Source organism: Amblyomma americanum, chromosome 8 (genome assembly GCF_052857255.1).
Source record: "Amblyomma americanum isolate KBUSLIRL-KWMA chromosome 8, ASM5285725v1, whole genome shotgun sequence".
NCBI lineage: Eukaryota > Metazoa > Arthropoda > Arachnida > Ixodida > Ixodidae > Amblyomma > Amblyomma americanum.
In genome coordinates this window covers 21,988,729-22,008,918 of record NC_135504.1, presented here as the reverse complement: position 1 = coordinate 22,008,918, position 20,190 = coordinate 21,988,729, and the positions used below count along the sequence as shown (strand labels likewise).

Sequence of the window (20,190 nt, the reverse complement as noted above, 5' to 3'; positions counted from 1 at the left end):
GCCTGTGAAACGTCAAAATGGGCCCGTCACTCCAGACCTCTTGGCCGCTAATGCCAATCAGCTTTCGCTGATTTCTGCGCTAAGCCGGCAAGCTTAGATCTAGTATTTTTTCTTCCTCCTCAGTTGACACCGGTCGGGGTTTATGTATGAATGCCACCACAACTCGGCTAAGCACGTAGTAGGGCAGTCCAGGCGTTCCGCGAATTAACTTGCAAGTTTCTTTTCGTTATGTTTTCCCACTCTTTGTGGGTTCTCAAGATCCCTGGCACGCGACCCAGTTTCTCAGCCTGTCCGCCAGATGGCGCGTAGGGCGGTGCGCAGCAGCAGCTTGCAGACGGCCGACAGGGGCGTTGTCGTCTGCTGGGCGCTCGTTAGGCATCTTAGCGCCCACCGCAGCCAACATCTCTCCTCCCGAGCTGCTGCGTACGGCCTCCTGCGCTTCTACTGCACCGCTGCACTGCCGCCGCGCCGTCTGTGCACGGCCAGATTAATTTTGCTCATTTGGGTCGGGTCAGAGGACGCGCCAAACGGAGGCGAGGAAGAGGCCCGTATGATTAACCGCCTGGACGTCCTGGATGCCGAGCTGGACGAGATGACTCACGGGTTGGTTATGCGACCTGATGATATATGCTAGCAACGTGGGCTGCCTTTCTGGCGAGGCGGAAATCCTCACTAGGCCTCCACTGTAGTAGCTGTGATGCAATGCGTTATTCTGGAGATCGCCGCCGCGCCGTCCATTGGTTCAGGCTGTTGTCGGTGCGTGCTGGCCTTGGCGGCTCCCATTTGATGTGGGCTTGTGTCCCATCGGCCCTTACCCTTCTAGAAATGGTCTATAGACTTCTTATAGACTCTACTACCTTCCTATAGATATTTCTTTTAGTCTATTCATAGTCTATAGACAGTAGATAGACTTCTTATAGACTCTGTTGCCTTCCTATAGATATTTATTTTTTGCGTCTATAGAAAAAGACTGTCTATAGAAAAAGTCTGCTAAATGTCTATGGCTATAAATCTATAGATTGTCTATGGACTGTCTATATGATTTGTATTGCCTATATACTGTACTCTAGGCTTTGACTATAGATAGTCTATAGACTTTACAGACAAAAGTCTAGTAACAGTCTATCAACTGTCTAAAGAAATGTTTGTGACGGTAGGACACGCCGTTCACCTTTCAGTTGGCGCATTCATATAGCGCAAGGCGTGTTCCTTACGTTGCCATTGCTATCGTCAAATGAAAGATATCCCATATCCACTGCGGGGTATCAGCGAAGGCTGGGCGGCGATGTTCTGGTGCTCAAAAACATTTTGCGATTACCTAATTGATAACAGGAGGCTGACTTAATAGAGTAATAATAATAATAGAGTAAACGAAGAATGGATTTCTCTGAAATATATGCGGCAAATGGCTTCCTGTTGACTCAAGTTCAAATGGGACACAATTGACCTCTCTCTTGATTCCTGTCGATCCGTATCAGTATGGAACGTTTTGACAGCTTGACGATCGAGCTAAATGAAATTTGAGTTTCTGCTGAGGCTCTGCAAGGACTCCGCGGCAAATTGAAACTCAATCCGCATATTTGTAAGGCGAGGCCAGGTATGTATAATAGGAGAGTCTGTCCATGATTTCCAGACGATCTTGAAAGGTGAAAGGGCTGCAGACGAAGGAGAATTAAAATAGCCTCTATAGATTACTAGGCACAACGGAAACATTACTTTGGCTTCCATGGGCAGTCAGTGATAATGTAAGCTTTCGTTTACCATTAGAAGCTGGGCTCGGTTAAGCGGCAAGAGTAAGAACAGGTCTCGTCAGGCTGTTTTTAACGCGACAGTATTTGAGACGAAATTCCCCTGATTGGTCTAGAGAGAATTCAGGTGACCTTGTGACGGCATCACAACCTGCCCACCGTGGCAATTGGCAACCTGGCCACCCTGACAGGCGGGCATTAAATTAGCGATTGGTGGAGAGGTCAGGTGACCTTGTGACCTCACCTTCTGATTCGGGTGTGTGGTCGAAGTGGACCGGTTGATTGATCGAGTGCTGACGATTGCCTGAGGAGCGCGCAACCCCTAAACACGTAAAAAATCGCTCATTAACACCAAAGTAGCAGCAGCGGCGATCTATAATGCAATCGCGTTCCACTATTAAGGCGCGTTAAGTGGCCCCCAAGTTTTTTTTTTCTTTTTTACGCGTTAGCTATAGAGCTAGTTCAGCAGAAAAGCCGTCGGCGTGTAGTCGGCACCGCGTGTCAGAAATAATCGGGGGCTGCGTAAAAAAAAATCCCATCATTGTTATGTGTGGTTCTAGTGACAGATGATTTATTGGCGCGTGATAGGTGATGACGAGTTAATGAAATCATTGTAATTCATTGATTAATTAAATGAAAAATTGGAAAAAGAGGATTCAAATGTGTCAAACTGCTCAGAATGAAAAGCCAATGCTTGACGATGCTAATTAGAAAAGTTTAGAGTGCGTAATTAATCATTTAATTAATCAGAACAATTGGAAAAATGAAAAATGTGCTCAAAGGTGTCAAACTGCTCAGAATAAAAAGCCGAACCCACTACGCTGTCGCGTCATACCGTTAAAACTGAGGTTATATGTGTCCTCTCCAATATTTTTTTCCCACTCTGGCTGTTGTGTTGTGACTCGCGAGTGTACATGGGATCTCCGAAGCCACGCGTCTTGCGCAAGCTGGGTGCCTGACTGTCTCCGGTTTCTAAACCCCGATCTAGTGGAGGAGGAAATTAAGCCGTCCGCATGGGGGCGGTGTCTTATCTCGCCGTGCTGCTGGTTGGCGATGTGTATACTTGAGCAATGAAAGGGATGCTGCGAACTTGCGAAAATTATCGCCTGCGAAGGTCTTGCTGCGCCGTCTTGCACACACGCTTCCAGACTGCGGGTTCAACTTTGTGCGTGTGACAAGGTCGCCGTTCTCTCTCATTTTTTGTTGATTTCTCGTCTGGCCTGAGAGCCTGCGGGAACTGCCTTAATGCCCGCATGCCTCACTGCGTCGAGCAGTGACGTCATCTTTTAGGGCGTTGACGTCGAGGACTATTTCTGTTGCCCGCTTGTTTCGCACTCTTACGCTACAAATTATTGGAACGGTGAATGGCGTATTGGCATTAAAGTTTCCGACATCGGTATCGTAATGTCATTAAGGCTCAGCTGAAGGGTTCATTCTGGTGTAGAATGTCTGCGGTTACAGCCGTCACGTGTGGAATACTTGCTTAGTCGATCGGCTTTCTTCGAGGTGAATAATAAATAATAATAATTGGTTTTTTGGGAAAGGAAATGGCGCAGTATCTGTCTCGTATATCGGCGGACACCTGAACCGCGCCGTAAGGGAAGGGATAAAGGAGGGAGTGAAAGAAAGGAAGATGTGCCGTAGTGGAGGGCTCCGGAATAATTTCGACCACCTGGGGATCTTTAACGCGCACTGACATCGCACAGCACACGGGCGCCTTAGCGTTTTGCCTCCCTAAAAACGCAGCCGCCGCGGTCGGGTTCGAACCCGGGAACTCCGGATCAGTAGTCGAGCGCCCTAACCACTGAGCCACCGCGGCGGGTCTCTTCGAAGTGGGAAACGCAGCTGCAGACCTTGCGTTGGAGAACTTCTCATTCTTTTTAAGACTTGACAAAAAAAAAACGCAGACGCTTGAATTCCACAACGGCAATCTGACGAAATCAGTCTCGTAATGGTCGCCAGACAGCAAGACAGGATGTGGGCGACATTGTGAAATTAAGTTGAGCTATTTCGGCGAGACTCGCTGCTACGTTTCAGTTATCGAAGGTCGTTCCTGTCTGTGATGAGTAACCTTTTAGGCAAACTGTTAAGATAGTAGAAAAAATGGACTCATTGTCCGTCTGGAATGCGGAGAGTACAGAAGGTGTAGTCTCTTAGGATAACAAAACGGATTCCAAGAGAAAGAATGTAGCCCGGGCAAGGGGAAAGTGAGATGGAAAGGTAAAGTTAAGAAATTACCTTGTGAAGTTCGTCGAATAAATTATCGACGTGGGTAGCCGTGGCAAAAATGCTTACAAAAGTTATCCCTGTTTCTGTTAATTTGTTTCGACCGACACGGCGATTGAGACTTATAACGCGCTGGCCACTGCTGCTGGAAGAAAATATTAATTCTCTGTAAGGCTTTATTTGTTTCGGCTCTCGGCTACTGATCCGGAGTTCCCGGGTTCGAACCCCACCGCGGCGGCCGCGTTTCGATGGAGGCGAAGCGCTAAGGCGCCCGTGTGCTGTGCGATGTCGGTGCACGTTAAAGATCCCCAGGTGGTCGACATTAGTCCGGAGCCCTCCACTACGGGCACCTCTTTCTTCCTTTCTTCTTTCACTCATTCTTTTATCTCTTCCCTTACGGCACGGTTCAGGTGTCCGGCGATATATGAGACAGATACTGCGCCATTTCCTTTCTCCAAAAACCAATTATTATTATTATTATTATTAATCACAATAACAGTGCGCAGAGTGAGCCAGGGTCCTGTATGCGTATATATCTGTTCTCATCGCAGAGCGGCATCGACGTGAACAAGCCCAACTCGTCGGAGCAGACGGCGCTCGACCTGGTGCGCTCCTTCTCCAGCTGCCAGGCGGGCAGGGACCTCAAGGTGCTGCTCAGAGGTACGTATACTACACCCTGTACACTCGTCGAAATGGCCGCATGTATCCTGTAACCATCCTATCTGTGTATACGTATTCTGTAACTCGGGTCGCGGAGCTCACTGTGTCTCCTCCTTCCTTCCCCCCCTCCCTCTGTGCAGAGATGCTGCAGGCGGTGCCGGCGCTGGCCATCCGGGACCACTACGACCCCAACGACGGCGAGTGCCTTATCCTGCGCGAGGGGGACATGGTCACGGTCAGTCGCCTTCCTCCCTCCTTCCCTGACGCGTTAGGTCCGTGTAGCCCCTGCCGTGGCGGATTCCCCGTGAAGGGCTTTTCCCGTGCGTGAAAATTTGGGAAAATTGAAAAATTGGTTATTGGGGAAAGGAAATGGCGCATCCCCCCCCCACTTGATTCGTCGCACGCCTTCACGGACCAGTCCGTGTGGCCAACTAAGATGTGATGCTTCCTGATGCGTGTAATAGGGGCTCTGTAGAGAACAGCGCGCGTGAAAGCGGGGTGACGGTCAGTCGCCTTCCTCCCTCCTTCCCAGACGCGTTATAAAAAAAAAGGTCCGTGAAGCCGCTGCCGTGGCGGAATCCCCGTGAAGGGCTTTTCCCGTGCGTGAAAAATTGGGAAAATTGAAAAATTAGTTGTTGGGAAAGGAAATGGCGCATCCACCCCAACTTGATTCGTCACACGCCTTCACGGACCAGTCCGCGTGGCCAACCAAGATGTGACGCTTCCTGACGCGTGGAATAGGGCTTTGTACAGAAGAGCGCGCGTGAAAGCGGGGTGGGGGAGGAGGTACTTAACCGGAGATCGACAGGAAAGCCGTAACAAACCATTATTCTTTTGACCAGCATGTCGATCCTAGTGGCGATCCGCAGTGGTAGCGATCCGCACATATGAAGCAGCAGTATGAGCTGGAGACCCGTCACTGTGGCCTCTTTTCGTTTGTTTTTGCTTATTTTGTTTTCATTACAGATTTTATTTTTACCGTTGCTTTTACTTTTATTGCCACCGCTGCTTTCTGTAGGTTGTACCTTAACATTAATTACGTACTTCGCTGCTTCCCATTATTTGTTATTCTACCCCACTTGTTTTGTTCTAGGAGGTCCCCCCGACAGTCTTGCACTATGGGACCTCCTGCTGTACTACTTTTATTGTATTCATCTTTTTCACATCCATTCCTGAATAAAATTGAATTGAATACTCCTTTGGAGCCTGTTCACGGCATGTGTCGCGCTCACTTTTTTCCCTGTCCCTTCAAGTTTTTCCCCTTTCCCTCATTTCTTCGCACCGCCCCTTTCCCCTTGCACCGCACCCGTGCAGGTTCTCGAGCAGTGCGAGAGCGGCCGTTGGAAGGGCATCGTGTTCGGACCGGGCCACAGCTCGCGGGCCGGCTACTTCCCCGCCACCGCCGTGCAGCTGATGCACCGCCAGGGTGAGTGCTGCCTCTCTCTCCTTCCCCCTGTCAGCTGCAACGACGACATCCGCCCGTTCCAGGTTGCCTGAGACGACTGACACCCCAGGTGGAGCTTGGTTTGTTTTCCGATTTGCGGCTGTCTTGTCACGGTTTCGCGAGTCCCGCGCGCCGTTCGATTGACCCATCGACGGACGAGTATAGGATCGATGAGTGGTTTGTATGAGGGTCAGTCAATCATTCAATCAGCCAGCCGTTTGCGTTTTCGTTTCATTGATCGACTCAGCGTTAGTGCAGCGGTTGATTTATATCGGTATTTACTAGCCCATTGGCCCGTTCATTGATATGTCAGTTCATCGTTTGATTGATCCGTCGGCTGACCAGTCCCTCATCTCACAGAGATCCAGTGGACTGATAGCGGCAAATATTCAACACTTACACTGATAATGGCTGATAAAACCGCCCCGCCGTGGTGGCTCAGGGGTTAAGGCGCTCGACTACTGAGCCGAAGGTCTCAGCTTCCATCCCGGCCCCAATGGCCGAGTTTCGATGAAGGCGGAATGCAAAAGGCGTCCGTGTGCTGTGTGCTGCAATACTATACCTGTGCTGTGCAATGCCTGTGTACCTCAAGTTCTGCCGAAAGCCTGCGCACTTTGAAGAACCCGAGGTGGTCGAAATTACTCCGGAGCCCTGCATGGAATACGGGGACCCTCACAGCTCGAGTGTCGCTTCGTGACGTTAAACCCCAGTTTTTATTTATTTGTAATTTAACCGTTTACTCTGCGAGTTATATCGGAGCAAAACGTGCCAAATTTCCCGGATCCTTTTATGTGATCTTTTTTTTTTCTGGTGTCGATCTCATTCTGAACGTACACTGATGATCGTGTTCTTATTGCTAATACCACACACAACAGCGAAAGCTCTTTTTAGAGCTGTTTGCCTGAATGATTGCTACTTTTCTGATAAGGGTAGCTGTTTGAGCGAGTCGGTTGCTCATGACGATAAAAATAACGCAGGACCAAACCAGGAGGACACCACATCATCTAATAGTAATAATAATAATTGGTTTTGGGGGAAAGGAAATGACGCAGTATCTGTCTCATATCTCATTGGACACCTGAACCGCGCCGTAATGGAAGGGATAAAGGAGGGAGTGAAAGAAGGAAGGAACGTGATCTAACTTTTGAGCTCTTGAAAGTAAGGGCATGTGGTGTCTCCTCTTCGTTCGGAGATCGCATGCCTATGAAATGCGCGGTACTTATTTGGACAGACGCGCCGTAACAAAAATAACAGAAGCCTAGACTTTTCTCCGTACTTGCTCGAACAAGGCTGCCATGCACGAACTCTGTACCGATGGTCGGGTGTACAACTCAAGAACAAAGCGACGGATGCTTTCCAAAGGAGGTCCTCCAGCCAATGGCGTCCACCGAATGTCACGAAGTCGTGGTTAACCCCTTGTATCTCCTTCATTTTAAACAGAAAGGAGTAAAAAAGGGAGTAATCTGACCTCTAGGGCACTCCATTATGCAATGGAGTAAGAGGACAGCTTACTCCTTTTATAAAACGGAGTATTCTCGATGACAGTTTACTTTCTTTTTTACTCTCATATATTCCCATTCGTGTTTAGAATGTAGGGTGATATCCCAGGTGACGGGCAAGAGCAAGGGGATTAAGCACGGATTAACCGGATTAAGCCCGGATTAATCGGATGAACCAGTGTCCTTACAATCAGTTGACAATACTGACTGTGATACCATAGCAGTGCGCTGCGCTTTTGAATAGAAGAGAGAGAGAGAAAATAAATCACAGTACTTTTAAAAACCACGTGATACACTGATTTCATTTCTCTAATGCGGTTTTTTAAAGTTACGGAACCTGAACGCATGGCAAGTCCGCCATATTCGGGTGCATTGCGTTGCTGCTTTCTGTGCGGTATAAAGTTTTGCCGGCGCACCAATTAAAGAAGCAGTGCAGAGTTCAAAGCAGTGCAGGGAGTGCACACGCGTACATTTTTGGATGGGAAAAAGCGCACCTCTGGAGAGAAGGCGTCGCATTTGCGTGGACGCTAGCGCGCAGTGTCTACGTCAGCGTTGCGTTAGCAACGCCAATCTTGCCTGGCTATCCGTTACGGCTATCAAGTTTTCCGGGAAGAGGCGGTTCCTTTCTGCTGCGGCGCGCAGCGCAAAAGTGCCGCACTTTCTTTGAAAGCTGGTCAGATGCTGACGCGAGTACGAAGTTTGCTGTAGCAATCTCCTCTCGGAGTATATAGGCTGCTCGTGGGCTGTGTGATATTGGCGCTCCTCCCAATGAAAGCCATGTGTGCGTTTTCCGTATGGCCACTTTATCGGAGGGTACACTGAGCGTCTGGGTTAATTTCGCGGCTGCATCTCGTGATTGTTTTGCGAGAATAAAAAGGAAAAAAAAAAGCAAAGCAGAAAACGAGACTGCCCATTTTTCAAAAGTATATGCAAGATACCAACCAGTTACTGCCATTACAAAAATTTCTTTAGACAGTCTATACACTGTCCTTAGACTTCTGTATACAAAGTCTATAGACTCTCTATAGATAAACGCTAGACAACAGTCTATAGGCAATACAAATCCTATAGACAATCTATAGATTTATGGCCGTACACTTTTAGTAGACTTTTGTTTATCGACAGTCTATAGCTTATGAATAGACAAAAATAAATACTATAGCAAGGCAATAGAGTTTATAAGAAGTCTATAGACTGTCTATAGACAATTTTTGTAGGGGTGCGGCGGATAAATGGAGAGTAACTTCGGTGTAATTGCATGACCCTTCATTCATTACGCAGTCACTTTAAAGTCATCGCTTCTAAACAGCGACGCCATGCACGCTCGGATTCCGGCGTATATTCGCTCAGTTTTCAGGATAATTAATTGGTCGCGCATTTGGGATGAGCAGTTCTGGAAGGGGGTGCGCAAATAGAGGCATATTTAATGATGCCTTTTGGAGGGGGCCCGGTTGGGGGAATGCGGTCTCGTCTTAACTGCGTATTTGTTTAACTTTATTTTTTCGTCGAAAAACTGGGGTTCAGAATAATTTTTCTGTGCAAAATTTCTCGCTTGGAAGAGGCCCCCCCGTTAAATCCGCCACTTGGTACAAAGAGGTTGATCTTTCGCGCATTTTCGTGCGGCTTGAAAACGTCCCCGACAGCTTGTTCTCAACTTTTCCCTCTCTGGGTTTTCTAAATTCACTCGAGATCGATTTTCTCGCTCGCATTCACTTTACGATGCTTTGCAGCAGACGTGCTAGAAAAATCAATCAATCAATCAATCAATCAATCAATCAATCAATCAATCAATCAATCAATCTTTCACATTGATGCGAAAGGGAGCCTGGGATTGAACGGCGTCATCGGCACAATCTGGAGCATAAAACCGAGATACACTTACAAGTTGCACTTAACAAGATTCGCAACGTCCACAGTACTGAGCGGATCCTTACCCGTACCTCACCCCTCTGCCACCAAACTACGGCTAGAATCCTAAGACTGGACCGAAGAAAATATCGCTATCCCCATATTGAACTCACCGCAGAAGAAGCCACATTCTGGAGGCGAATACAGACAAGCGCCTCTCCGAACCTGTACTTTGTACTGCCTCATCCACCCTTCCAGATACCACTCCACGTGTCCCTGGTGCATGCCCCCGATATTAAACATTTCGCGAAATTTTGTTAGAAAACCATCCCACCAAACAACGTCACATTCATCATACGAGCCCCGGGAGGCGGCCCTGACAGTGACCTCCAATGGTCTGGATGACTAACTTCACACCATCCGACGGGGTCCAGGCATCAGTTCAAGCCAACGGGGTCCTGAACTAAGGAGTCCGCCCACCTGACTCGTCCAACATTTAAAAAGCTCATAAAGTTTTTATCTTTCTCTTTCTGAACTTCGATAGTCTACTTCACTACGCGGTTTGCGCGCAACTCGAACCGACAGCTTCGTTGCAAACCTCGTCACAGGCGGCCGCTCTCGTATAGCTCAGATTCCGCTCGGCACAATCTGGCTTCGCTTTGCAACACGGTCCCGGACGCGTCAAGAGGGAGGGCACGCGTTCTCTTCGACGTCACTTCCGGTCGCCGGTCAGTCGCGAGCGGATCGCACAGTGGGACGCCTCTAACCGCCTAATCGCACTCTCCGCTGCACGCGCAACAGCTGTTTCCCCTGCGCTGGAAACGTGGCCCGCGCCGTTCCCGCTGGGTGACCCGACCGGAAGTTACTTCCTCTCCATGCCCGTTTCCTAACTTCTCTTTTTAACTTTTTCTTCCTTCTACTTTCGTTCTTTTAGCTCTGGGCTTTCCCATCTGCGCGGTTGAATGCGTGCGCGTCCTTGTGCGGTGTGGTTTGCCGGGCGTTTGAGTTGGTGGGACGCTGGCGGCAGATTGGCCCAATGTCGGGCGCCCCTGTTATGTGCAGCTCGGCCTGAATTGCGCGTGCGCGCCTGGGTACGCTTGTTACACGTGCTCGTTGGAACTTGACCTCTCTGACAACCCTAATCCCTTCGTTCTTTGTTGCTTGTATTTTTGTTTTTGGTCGGTGCCTCGGTTTTGTTTTTAAATGCGCGGACGCTTTCGCGCTACGTGTCGATCCTGCACAGACGGGCCGCCACCCGAGAGCTGTACCGTTGCGTTGACAGGCTATGTCCTCACTCAGTCCTGGTAAAGTTCAGTTAGTTCTGTAATGCCCAGACTTTGAAAACGTTAAATAAAATCGATGAGCCTTTTTGGACTTCGTCACTAGTGGACCCCCTTCATTGCGGAAATCTGAAAAAAAAATCCGGATCGCACATGAAGACAAAATCATCGGAGTATAATTAAAATCACCTAATTTTGACGATTTCTGTATGTCTGAGGAAGATAAAATTGCTCGGAATTGAGCGGGCGCATGCAGTAAGCGAAGAGTGAAATTCTAAATTGTTGCATCATCTGCAAATGCATCATTAAGACCACAGAAATTCCAGGCTGTTTTGCCTTTAGGGTAAGCTTTTGGTCAAGTGTTTTGGTCCTGATGGAGTAGATTTGTAATAAGGGAGTAATTATACTCATTGGCATCCACCCGAGCGCAGCCATACGGCTACAGAGGAAAGCTATACAGTTTTCTCAGAAACTTCGTAGTTAAAGAAAAGTTCGTCCTTGTCCTGGGTTCGAACCCGAGACCACCGCTTCAGCGGAGTAGTCGCTCTACCAACTGAGCTTTTGCATGAACCTCACCGAGAAGCTCGCAGGCAAAGCAACCTCTCCAGTGCCCGCGTAACTCGTCGAAATAGCCGAAATTTGTTAGGCCACAGCGCCGAGGGTAACCGCGTCTTCGAAATCCTAGAAACTGATATGGATATTACTTACGGTGGGAGCCTCTTAATAATTAAAAAGCCTGACAGTAATAGTTTAAACGTTAGCTATTCAATATTTAACCAGCTTGCTAGTTAGCACGTCTAAGATGTATTCTATGCACTACACCGCCGACGATTCTATGCCGAAAAAAGCGCTCGTATAACTCAAAAATTCTATTTTTAAGAATTGTGGAAAGTCTTAGGTGAAACACCCCGTGTAATCGCCGCTCTGCGCCTGTGCATTTGCCACGAATCTTTGCATACTGTTTGTTTTTTCACGCTCAAAGCCGCCGGCACTAGGCTTTATCATTTTGTTGGTGACGTGAGATGCGGCTCACCACTACCTGACAATGTCCTGTTCACAGGTGCACAGCCTGTACAACGCGTGGTCTTCAGTTGGAGCCCACCGGCACAGGTACAGCTCTGCTGGATAATGGTGGAGCACCCCGTGCATTTATAAGCGTAGATGACATAGCCTCAAAGATCAGTGAATAGGAGCACAACAAACAGGCCCCTATATCATATAAAGGAGGTTGTTCCCGCAATAACGCCGATTTGCCTACAATGTTTTTCTGTTTATAAATGTGTTTCCCCTGAGCTCCCTTCACGAATATTTCTGACATTGCGTGCACTTTTTGTACCACCCTTAAGTGGGCAGCAAAGACACTTCATAAATGGTTAAGCAAGGGCACTGGTAAAGCAAGGGTACTGCGCAAAAAAACACAGAAGAGAAGACGACAATGACGGGCGCGCAGACTCGCGACTGGGTTTTTTTCAGAACATAGGTATATCGCCATGTCTGCCAACAGATTTACCGCGCGCATGCTAGAAACCTTCCTTCCTTCCTTCCTTCTTTCCTTCCTTCCTTCCTTCCTTCCTTCCGTCCTTCCTTCCTTTCTTCCTTCCTTCCTTCCTTCCCATTCCTTCCTTCCTTCCTATTCCTTCCTTCCTTCCCATTCCTTCCTTCCTTCCTTCCTCTTCCTTCATTCCTTCCCATTCCTTCCTTCCTTCCTCCCTATTCCTTCCTTCCTCTTCATTCCTTCCTTCCTTCCTATTCCTCCCTATTCCTTCCTTCCTCTTCATTCCTTCCTTCCCATTCCTTCCTTCCCATTACTTCCTTCCCATTCCTTCCTTCCCATTACTTCCTTCCCATTCCTTCCTTCCTTCCTATTCCTTCCTTCCTCTTCCTTCCTTCCCATTCCTTCCTTCCTTCCTATTCCTCCCTATTCATTCCTATTCCTTCCTTCCTTTTCCTTCCTTCCTATTCCCTCCTTCCTATTCCTCCCTATTCCTTATTTCCTTCGTTCCTTCCTTCCTTCCTTCCTATTCCTTCCTTCCTACTCCTTCCTTCCTTCCCATTCCTTCCTTCCTTCCTATTCCTCCCTATTCCTTCCTATTCCTTCCTTCCTTCCTATTCCTTCCTTCCTTCCTATTCCTCCCTATTCCTTCCTTCCTCCTTATTCCTTATTTCCTTCGTTCCTTCCTTCCTTCCTATTCCTTCCTTACTTCCTTCCTATTCCCTCCTTCATTCCTTCCTATTCCTCCCTATTCCTTCCTACCTATTCCTTCTTTCCTTTGTTCCTTCCTTCCTTCCTATTCCTCCCTATTCCTTCCTTCCTACTCCTTCCTTCCTTCCTTCCCATTCCTTCCTTCCTTCCTTTCTTCCTTCCTTCCTTCCTATTCCTTCCTTCCCTCCTATTCCTTCCTTCCTTCCTTCCTATTCCTCCCTATTCCTTCCTTCCTCCCTATTCCTTATTTCCTTCGTTCGTTCCTTCCTTCCTATTCCTTCCTTACTTCCTTCCTATTCCCTCCTTCATTCCATCCCATTCCTTCCCGCCTTCCTATTCCTTCCTTCCTTCCTATTCCTTCCTTCCTTCCTTTCTTCCTTCCTATTCCTTCCTTCCTATTCCTTCCTTCCTCCCTATTCCTTATTTCCTTCGTTCGTTCCTTCCTTCCTTACTTCCTTCCTATTCCCTCCTTCATTCCTTCCCATTCCTTCCTTCCTCCCTATTCCTTCCTTCCTTCCTTCCTATTCCTCCCTATTCCTTCCTTCCTTCCTTCCTTCCTTCCTATTCCTTCCTTCCTTCCTAGTCGTCTTCGGGTCCGTGTTTTTTGCGCAATACCCTTGCCTAGCCATGCATGACCGACTCGCCGAACTGCAAGCACTTACACTTCACAAAAATGCTTTATTAGAGAACCACTTTTGTTGCCTGAGAGGAACGCTAGGTCGTCTGCATTCCGACCAGTCTGCGGTGGCGTTATCAGCGCTGGGACTAAAATCGAACCGGGTTCACGTTGCGCATGCTATCCCAACGCGCTATGATAGAGACCGTTCTTCGCGGTAACCCTAGACGCCCGCCGCGGCAGCATGCCAACTGCTCTATTTGTCCGCCCTTTTTGCCCATCTCTGTTTTTGGCTCGCCCGGGAGGAGCTGAACACGAGCTTGCATGGAGTCTGCTGCGCTGTCTGGTCTGACCGTGTCCGCTTGCAGTGACGCAACCAGCCAGACCGCGTAACGCTAACCGATCCCTCGCTTGCATGGGGACCATCTTGCGTGGCCTGACTCGAACGGCAATGGTTTTCACTCGCCCCAGCGTGCCTACGTCCGAGCTCGTTCGGTGCTTTTCTGCGTGCCGTGAGGCGGCCTTGGAGAGAGCGTCCCTCCTGGAAGCCCGACGGTGTTGAGTTTCCGTTCCCAGAATCAACAAGCCGAGCAATCCTCCGGCCGACGTGGAAGGGGATGGATGGACGTTGCGCGAAGTCGCGGCTGAGCGCGTGCTGCGAGCTCGAACGAAGAGGCCGTGCTTCTTCGAGAGTCTGTGTGGCCGGGCGAGCTTATCGCTCGACCCGATTTGGTTTTCGCTGCCCGTCAAGGACGTCGTCGTTTCAAGGATGCCCCCCCCCCCCCCCCCCCCCCCCCTTCATCATCTCGCCAGCCGAGTTGCCTGGAGAGCAACAGCCCAGAGGGGAAAGGCGACGGGTACGCGCTTAGTTTGCCGTTATTTTCCGCTCGATCTTTGCACCCTGGGTTGCCAAGCTGTGCGCTTGCTGAAGCAGTTTCCCCGGCTTACGGTGTTTGTAGTTTATTTTTTTTTTCCTGCTGAAATCGGATCCGACGTTGTCTGCCAGTCGTTGCAACGGCACGAAGAAGACCGCAAGGCCGCAGGGGTGCGAAATCTCTCTATCTCTCTCCAGGGCCAGATTTATGAGCAAGCCCTGGAAACGCTAGCGTTGGAAAGGGTAGTGGAGTTGGGAAGGAGAGGAGAGGGTGTTTCATATTCGTAGTGCGCATTTCTAAAACTTTATTCTCAGAAGGAAACCGGGGTCAGTGCTGCTTTTAAACAGGAAGTTCCTCGTCCAGGGGAAGCGGAGCTCAGAAAATGTACCTTTCTCTCTTCCCTGATGCTCTGCAAACCACATACTCGAGTAGCACTCGCAGCTTTTACTGAGTATAGGGCGGCAGTAAGTATAGTCAACTACTGTATGCACCTTTATACACCTAATATGGCTTACAGCACTGAATGTTATCCGAAGATTGCTGTGTACAAGCCACGCGACCTCGAAAATACTCAGAAAAAAAGGCTTATTGCATTTTTTTTTCTTTTTCGCTCTCATAGGGCTACTCTCAACCAATGTGACGTTCGTTCACCTACGTGGGCAGAAAGAGCCACAGCGGTCGGACAAATGTCGAGTTGCATTCGTTTTGGTTTACTGCGAAGGGAGCACCATGTGCCACAGCTCGATATCGCTGGTGTGTGTCTCTGCGTAGCCTCGGAGAGTGAAGCCTTCATCCACATTACCATTGTCCTCGCCCCCCCCCCCCCCCCCCTTTGCGGCTAGGGGGCTGCTCAGCCACCCACCGACACCCTCAATCCACTGCTCCAACCCACCGCCGCCCACATTCATCCTCCAGAAGCGCAACACCCACCATCAACCCACCTACCTCTGCCCTCCACAAGGTCCCCACCCACCGAAAGCTTACGTTACAGCGGAGCGTAAAAGTGACGGCGAAATGGAATTCAAAGACAAAGTGCGAAATCCAGCTGCCTTCCACACTCCAAACACGTGCTTGCCTATATGTGGTTAAAAGAAGAGTAAGGCTACTCCTTTTTTCACTCCTTTCTGTTTAGAGCGCAGAAGCACCACCCTCCAGAGACCTCCCATCCCATGCCCCTAACACTCTAAACAGAAAGGAGTTAGTGGGAGTAAGCTTCCTCTAGCACACTCCCTTTCATAGTGCGCTAAATGAAAGTTTACTCCCTTTTTAGTCCCACACAGCGGTATAGGTGTTTATGGAGTGTACGGCGAGTACGATAGTGCGATTGCCTTTGCTACCGTTGTGCTTGCTTAGCCCTGTTTGTCGTACGGTCGTAGTTACCGTATTTTCCCTATAGGACGGTGCTGAAACTCTCCAGTATTATTACCGTAATTACCAGTATGCAATCCGCGTGCGGTAACATAGTTCCCAGGGCTCAATTTTTGGCTGAAAAGCAAAGATTATTAGATTATTCGCACCCGATACACAGTTTGGTTTGCAGCGGCCCGGTTTGCAACCGGCGCATAAAAACTTAGCTAGGTGCACGCTCAGCGCAAGTATCACAATACCTTATAATAGGATAAGCGTTGGCAACTTGATGCCTTATTCAGCGCTATTAAAAAAAAAAACACCATGTAGTCCTTACGTATAGATAGCACGAAAAGCACGAAATTCTAACTTTTGAGGCGCTCGACTACTGATCCGGAGTTCCCGGGTTCGAACCCGACCGCGGCGGCTGCGTTTTTATGGAGGAAAAACGCTAAGGCGCCCGTGTGCTGTGTGATGTCAGTGCACGTTAAAGATCCCCAGGTGGTCGAAATTATTCCGGAGCCCTCCACTACGGCACCTCTCTCTTCCTTTCTTCTTTCACTCCCTCCTTCATCCCTTCCCTTACAGCGCGGTTCAGGTGTCCAACGATATATGAGACAGATACTGCGCCATTTCTTTTCCCCAAAAACCAATTATTATTAACTTTTGAGCGTGTATAGCCCGCGGACAGTAAACGAGAAATTACGGTACTTCCTCTTCGAGCCTTTTTCGCATGCCCAGGTATAGAGCAGAGCTGCTGCTTTGCGCGTGCCTTGTTCGCGTAGCTGATATTAGCGGAGACGCTCTTCTTAATGGGAGACTGCGACAAAAGTACCGGCGTCCCGCTATGAAAGAAAGGAGTGAGGTAGATTACAAACGCTGCTCGAGTTATAAAAGGTAAACTAATTCTGAAGAAAAAAAATAAAAAGGGGTAGGTCAAGCGGCGTACGAATGAAGGCACGCCACGGGAGGGAGGGGGGGGGGGGGGGGCGATGTTCTCGAGCGAGATTGTTCCCACAGCGGTGGCGCTCCCTGCAGATGTCTTCCCCTCGCCTTCCTCTCACAAATGTATCGCGTGCCGGTAATGCCCGGGCGTTCATCAGCCGAGTGCCGTTGGAAAGAAGGATGCATCCCAAGGCTGTCGGGGTCTGCGCCGCGCGGGGCCCACCCCGGGTCACGGGTGAGGGGAGTGGAGGTAACGGGAAAGGGAGTGAGGGAAAGGGGGCACGTATAAATCGATGAGCCCGGAGTGTCCCTGCTCCGGATGTCGCTGCTGTCGCCATTAGGACGGTGCGTGCGTGCGTGCAAGCGTTGTGCCGTTCATCAAGGCACCCGCACGGGCTGTGGAACCGCGGGTAGTGCGGCTGTGACACACTTTGAGGCGGTTCGGCGTTTATGTATACACTGTTAGGCCTGATAAGGCTGTAAATGCTGCAGGGGATAATCCTCTTGGTGACTAACTGCACTGTGACGACCGTTAATCCCTGGAAGGGCAAGCATTACTTCGTCAGAGACTAGCTGCAAAGGGACACCGATCTGCAGTTAGAATGAACTTCAGATTAATCCTCGCTGTAGTCTGATACAACTCAAGAGCGAAGTGGCAAATGCTTCTCAAAGAAGACCCAGCAGCGAACGACCGCGACCTATTGGCGTGATGTCATGGTTAATTCATGACTAATCTCAAGCCATGCTAAGTGGCAGGTTATTACGTTAGCGTGGCTTGGGATTGTCCGTGGAGTTGAGAATGAAGTGCTGTATCTACTAATACCATTTCGCCTAGTTTTTGCTGAGGAATGAATGCTGAGCGCTAAACATGTAGCAGTTAAGCGACTAGATCCAGCTTTGACTACCATAGCATGTGGACAGAGAGTCGGGTCCCGTTCAGACTACTTTTTTGCGAGGGCCGAAAGAGGTGCACGCCTCGTTTCGATTTGCGGGGCATGGACAGAGTAACCGAATATATAGAATTCTGTGCGCCAGGGACCAATCCGGCGGAACCGGCACTGGTCGGTGGTCGTCGATGCTAACTTGGAATCGGTTTCGTGTCTGCTTTCACTGTCTTGGAAGCTTTGGTTACTTACAACTGCACCCGTATCGCCACTTTCATACCTGCGATTGACATCCGACGCCCATACCCGCAGAGGTAATAAACGCACCGACTGGCACCAGCATTTCGCACCGTACTAGCTGTTCGCTGAAACTGACATTGCCGTGCAATGGTAAACGTCCGTTTATTTTTTACTTGTCGTTTTTACATTTAGGTTACATCGAAATGCTGCCGCTGTGACCCGGTTCGCTCCCGCGATCTCGGGCTCAACAGAATGACGTTATGAGTGGTCCCAGTGTGTGTGTGTTTGTGTGTGTGTGTGTGTATGTGCGCGCGCGCGCGTGTGTGTGTGTGTGTGTGTGTGTGTGTGTGTGTGTGTGTGTGTGTGTGTGTGTGTGTGTGTGTGTGTGTGTGTGTGTGTGTGTGTGTGTGTGTGTGTGTGTGCAATTTTATGCGAATGAAGCACCACACCCGTATTTCTGTCCTCCGCGCGAACGTAGGAAATGTGACATTTACCCCCGTGCACAACCGTTCCTGTGCAGTGTATACTTGTAAGGTTCGTCGTCCGGGCGATTACCGCATTCGCTCGACGACAACCGCGCCTCGTCTTGCTGCCCCCTCCTCCCCACAACCTCGTGCCGTGCGAAAAAGAACATCGCTCCCCAACCTCTAGTCTCGGGGTCTCGAGGGGCGTGGCTGCAGCTAGCCAGGGCCGCGATTTAAAAATCGACGCAGCGGGGTACTCCACGGCGGGCATGTTGCCGCCAAAGTGAGCGGGCGGAGTGACGCGCGGTTGCAAATAAATGGCCACATTTACCGCGAGCACCAATGAGAAGATGCGCTCCTCGGTGCGGGGACGCGTATGCGTGCAAACACACCGCGTCGAATCTGGGCCACGCGCAGTCGTCCGTGCGAGCTGGAGAACCCTTAACACCTCCCCCCCCCCCCCCCCTCCCCCCACGACAAGCTCAGGGCGGTGCCTCCGTGGAAGGAGCGTTCACCTTCGCCGTTACTATCCGCGCTCTTCTGACAAACTGCCGCTTCTTTTCTTTTTTTTTTCTTTCTCTCTCTCTCTTTGTTTCCGTTTCGACGCCCGCCCACTCCGTAACTTTCTTCTTCTTTCTTTTTTTTTCTCATCTCTCTCTCTGTCTCTCGTGGAAGACGCGAACTTTGATCTCGCGAGCCCATCTTGTGGCGCCCGCTCGCGTCTGTGGGCGGTCACTCGGTTCCCGCTCTTCCCTGATCTTTGTTTTTTTTTCCTCGCTTTTCTGGCCCCAGTTTTATTTCGCGGAGGGGGTCCAGATTGACTGGTGCTGCCCTCCGCCGTTCTCCGTGGGTCCTGGGACGACGCCGTTTTGCGAGAGGCGTTAATGTTCGCTCCAGTGCAGTCTAGCTCCCCGTATTTCGGGCCTCTCTGCGTTTCATTTCCTCCTCGCCATGCCCTCCTCCCCTCTAATTCTACCCGCTTCGGCAACAGCAGCGGCGAAGTCCGCCGTCCCGCGAGCTTATAGAGGCAAGGTATATCGAGCGTGTAAACGCTTTCGCCTCGATATCGATTCGAGACGGCGAACTAAACAGTGAGGAGGCTATCGTCTTTGTGCTGCCCAGTTATGTTACGGTTCATACACCCCCCCTCCCCCCATTCTCCGCCGGACCGTTTTAGTTGCTTGTTTCGTGTTTCGCTTGAGACGTGTGTGCTAGCGAAGCCGCTGCGTGATGGGGTTCGTATGAGCGGAAAGGGTGCGTTTAAAGAGCGCCGGTGTTTAGCGAAGCGAACTGCTAAGAGAAAGCGGTGGCCCGTTGAAATTGGTGGCTATTGTTGGACCGCTAATGCCTCCACGCGGATGTCTCTGTGAAATGGGCCTCGGCTTCTCCTCGATGACGATCTTGCCTCTTCCACAGCTTTTTTTTTTTTTTTGTCTGCCGCACCCTCTATATACCTGTGTATGCAGGGCGTTTACACAATTTTCACAAGTACACAGAGACTTTACACAATTTAAAAAAAGGCTTTGTGAGTTAGAAGAGCGCTTTTTTTTTTCGCAAAGCGTTGTCAGTGATGTAGCACATCAGACTGCAGCTAAGACCTGCCAACTAGCAGGCTGGCCAACTAATTTTTAACTATTGCTGTTAGGCTTTTTAATTATTGGGAGGTTGTAGCTCACGGTACGTGATATTCGTATCAGTTTTCAGAATTTCTAAAATGTGGTTGCCCTCGGCGCTGAGACCCAATAAATTTTGGCTATTTCGACGAGTTACGTGCACTAGAGAGGTTGCTTTGCCTGCAAGCTTTTCGAAAGCGCATGTGTTTTGGCGCGATGTAGACAGAATTTGTAGGGCCAGAGAGTCGAGTACAACCGCATTTTCGGAATTCTAAAAACTGACATGGGTATTACTTAG

General features: G+C 49.7%; 1 protein-coding gene across 1 annotated transcript in view; it reads left to right on the top strand.

Annotated features, from left to right (window-relative positions):
* Positions 1–20,190, top strand: part of LOC144102215 (caskin-2-like) — a 186,225-nt gene that overhangs the window by 82,088 nt on the left and 83,947 nt on the right. The window contains exons 8-10 of the mRNA XM_077635527.1: positions 4,526–4,634; positions 4,775–4,869; positions 5,949–6,060. Of these exons, the coding sequence (XP_077491653.1) occupies positions 4,526–4,634; positions 4,775–4,869; positions 5,949–6,060 (316 nt within the window). The remainder of the gene's footprint in view (positions 1–4,525; positions 4,635–4,774; positions 4,870–5,948; positions 6,061–20,190) is intronic.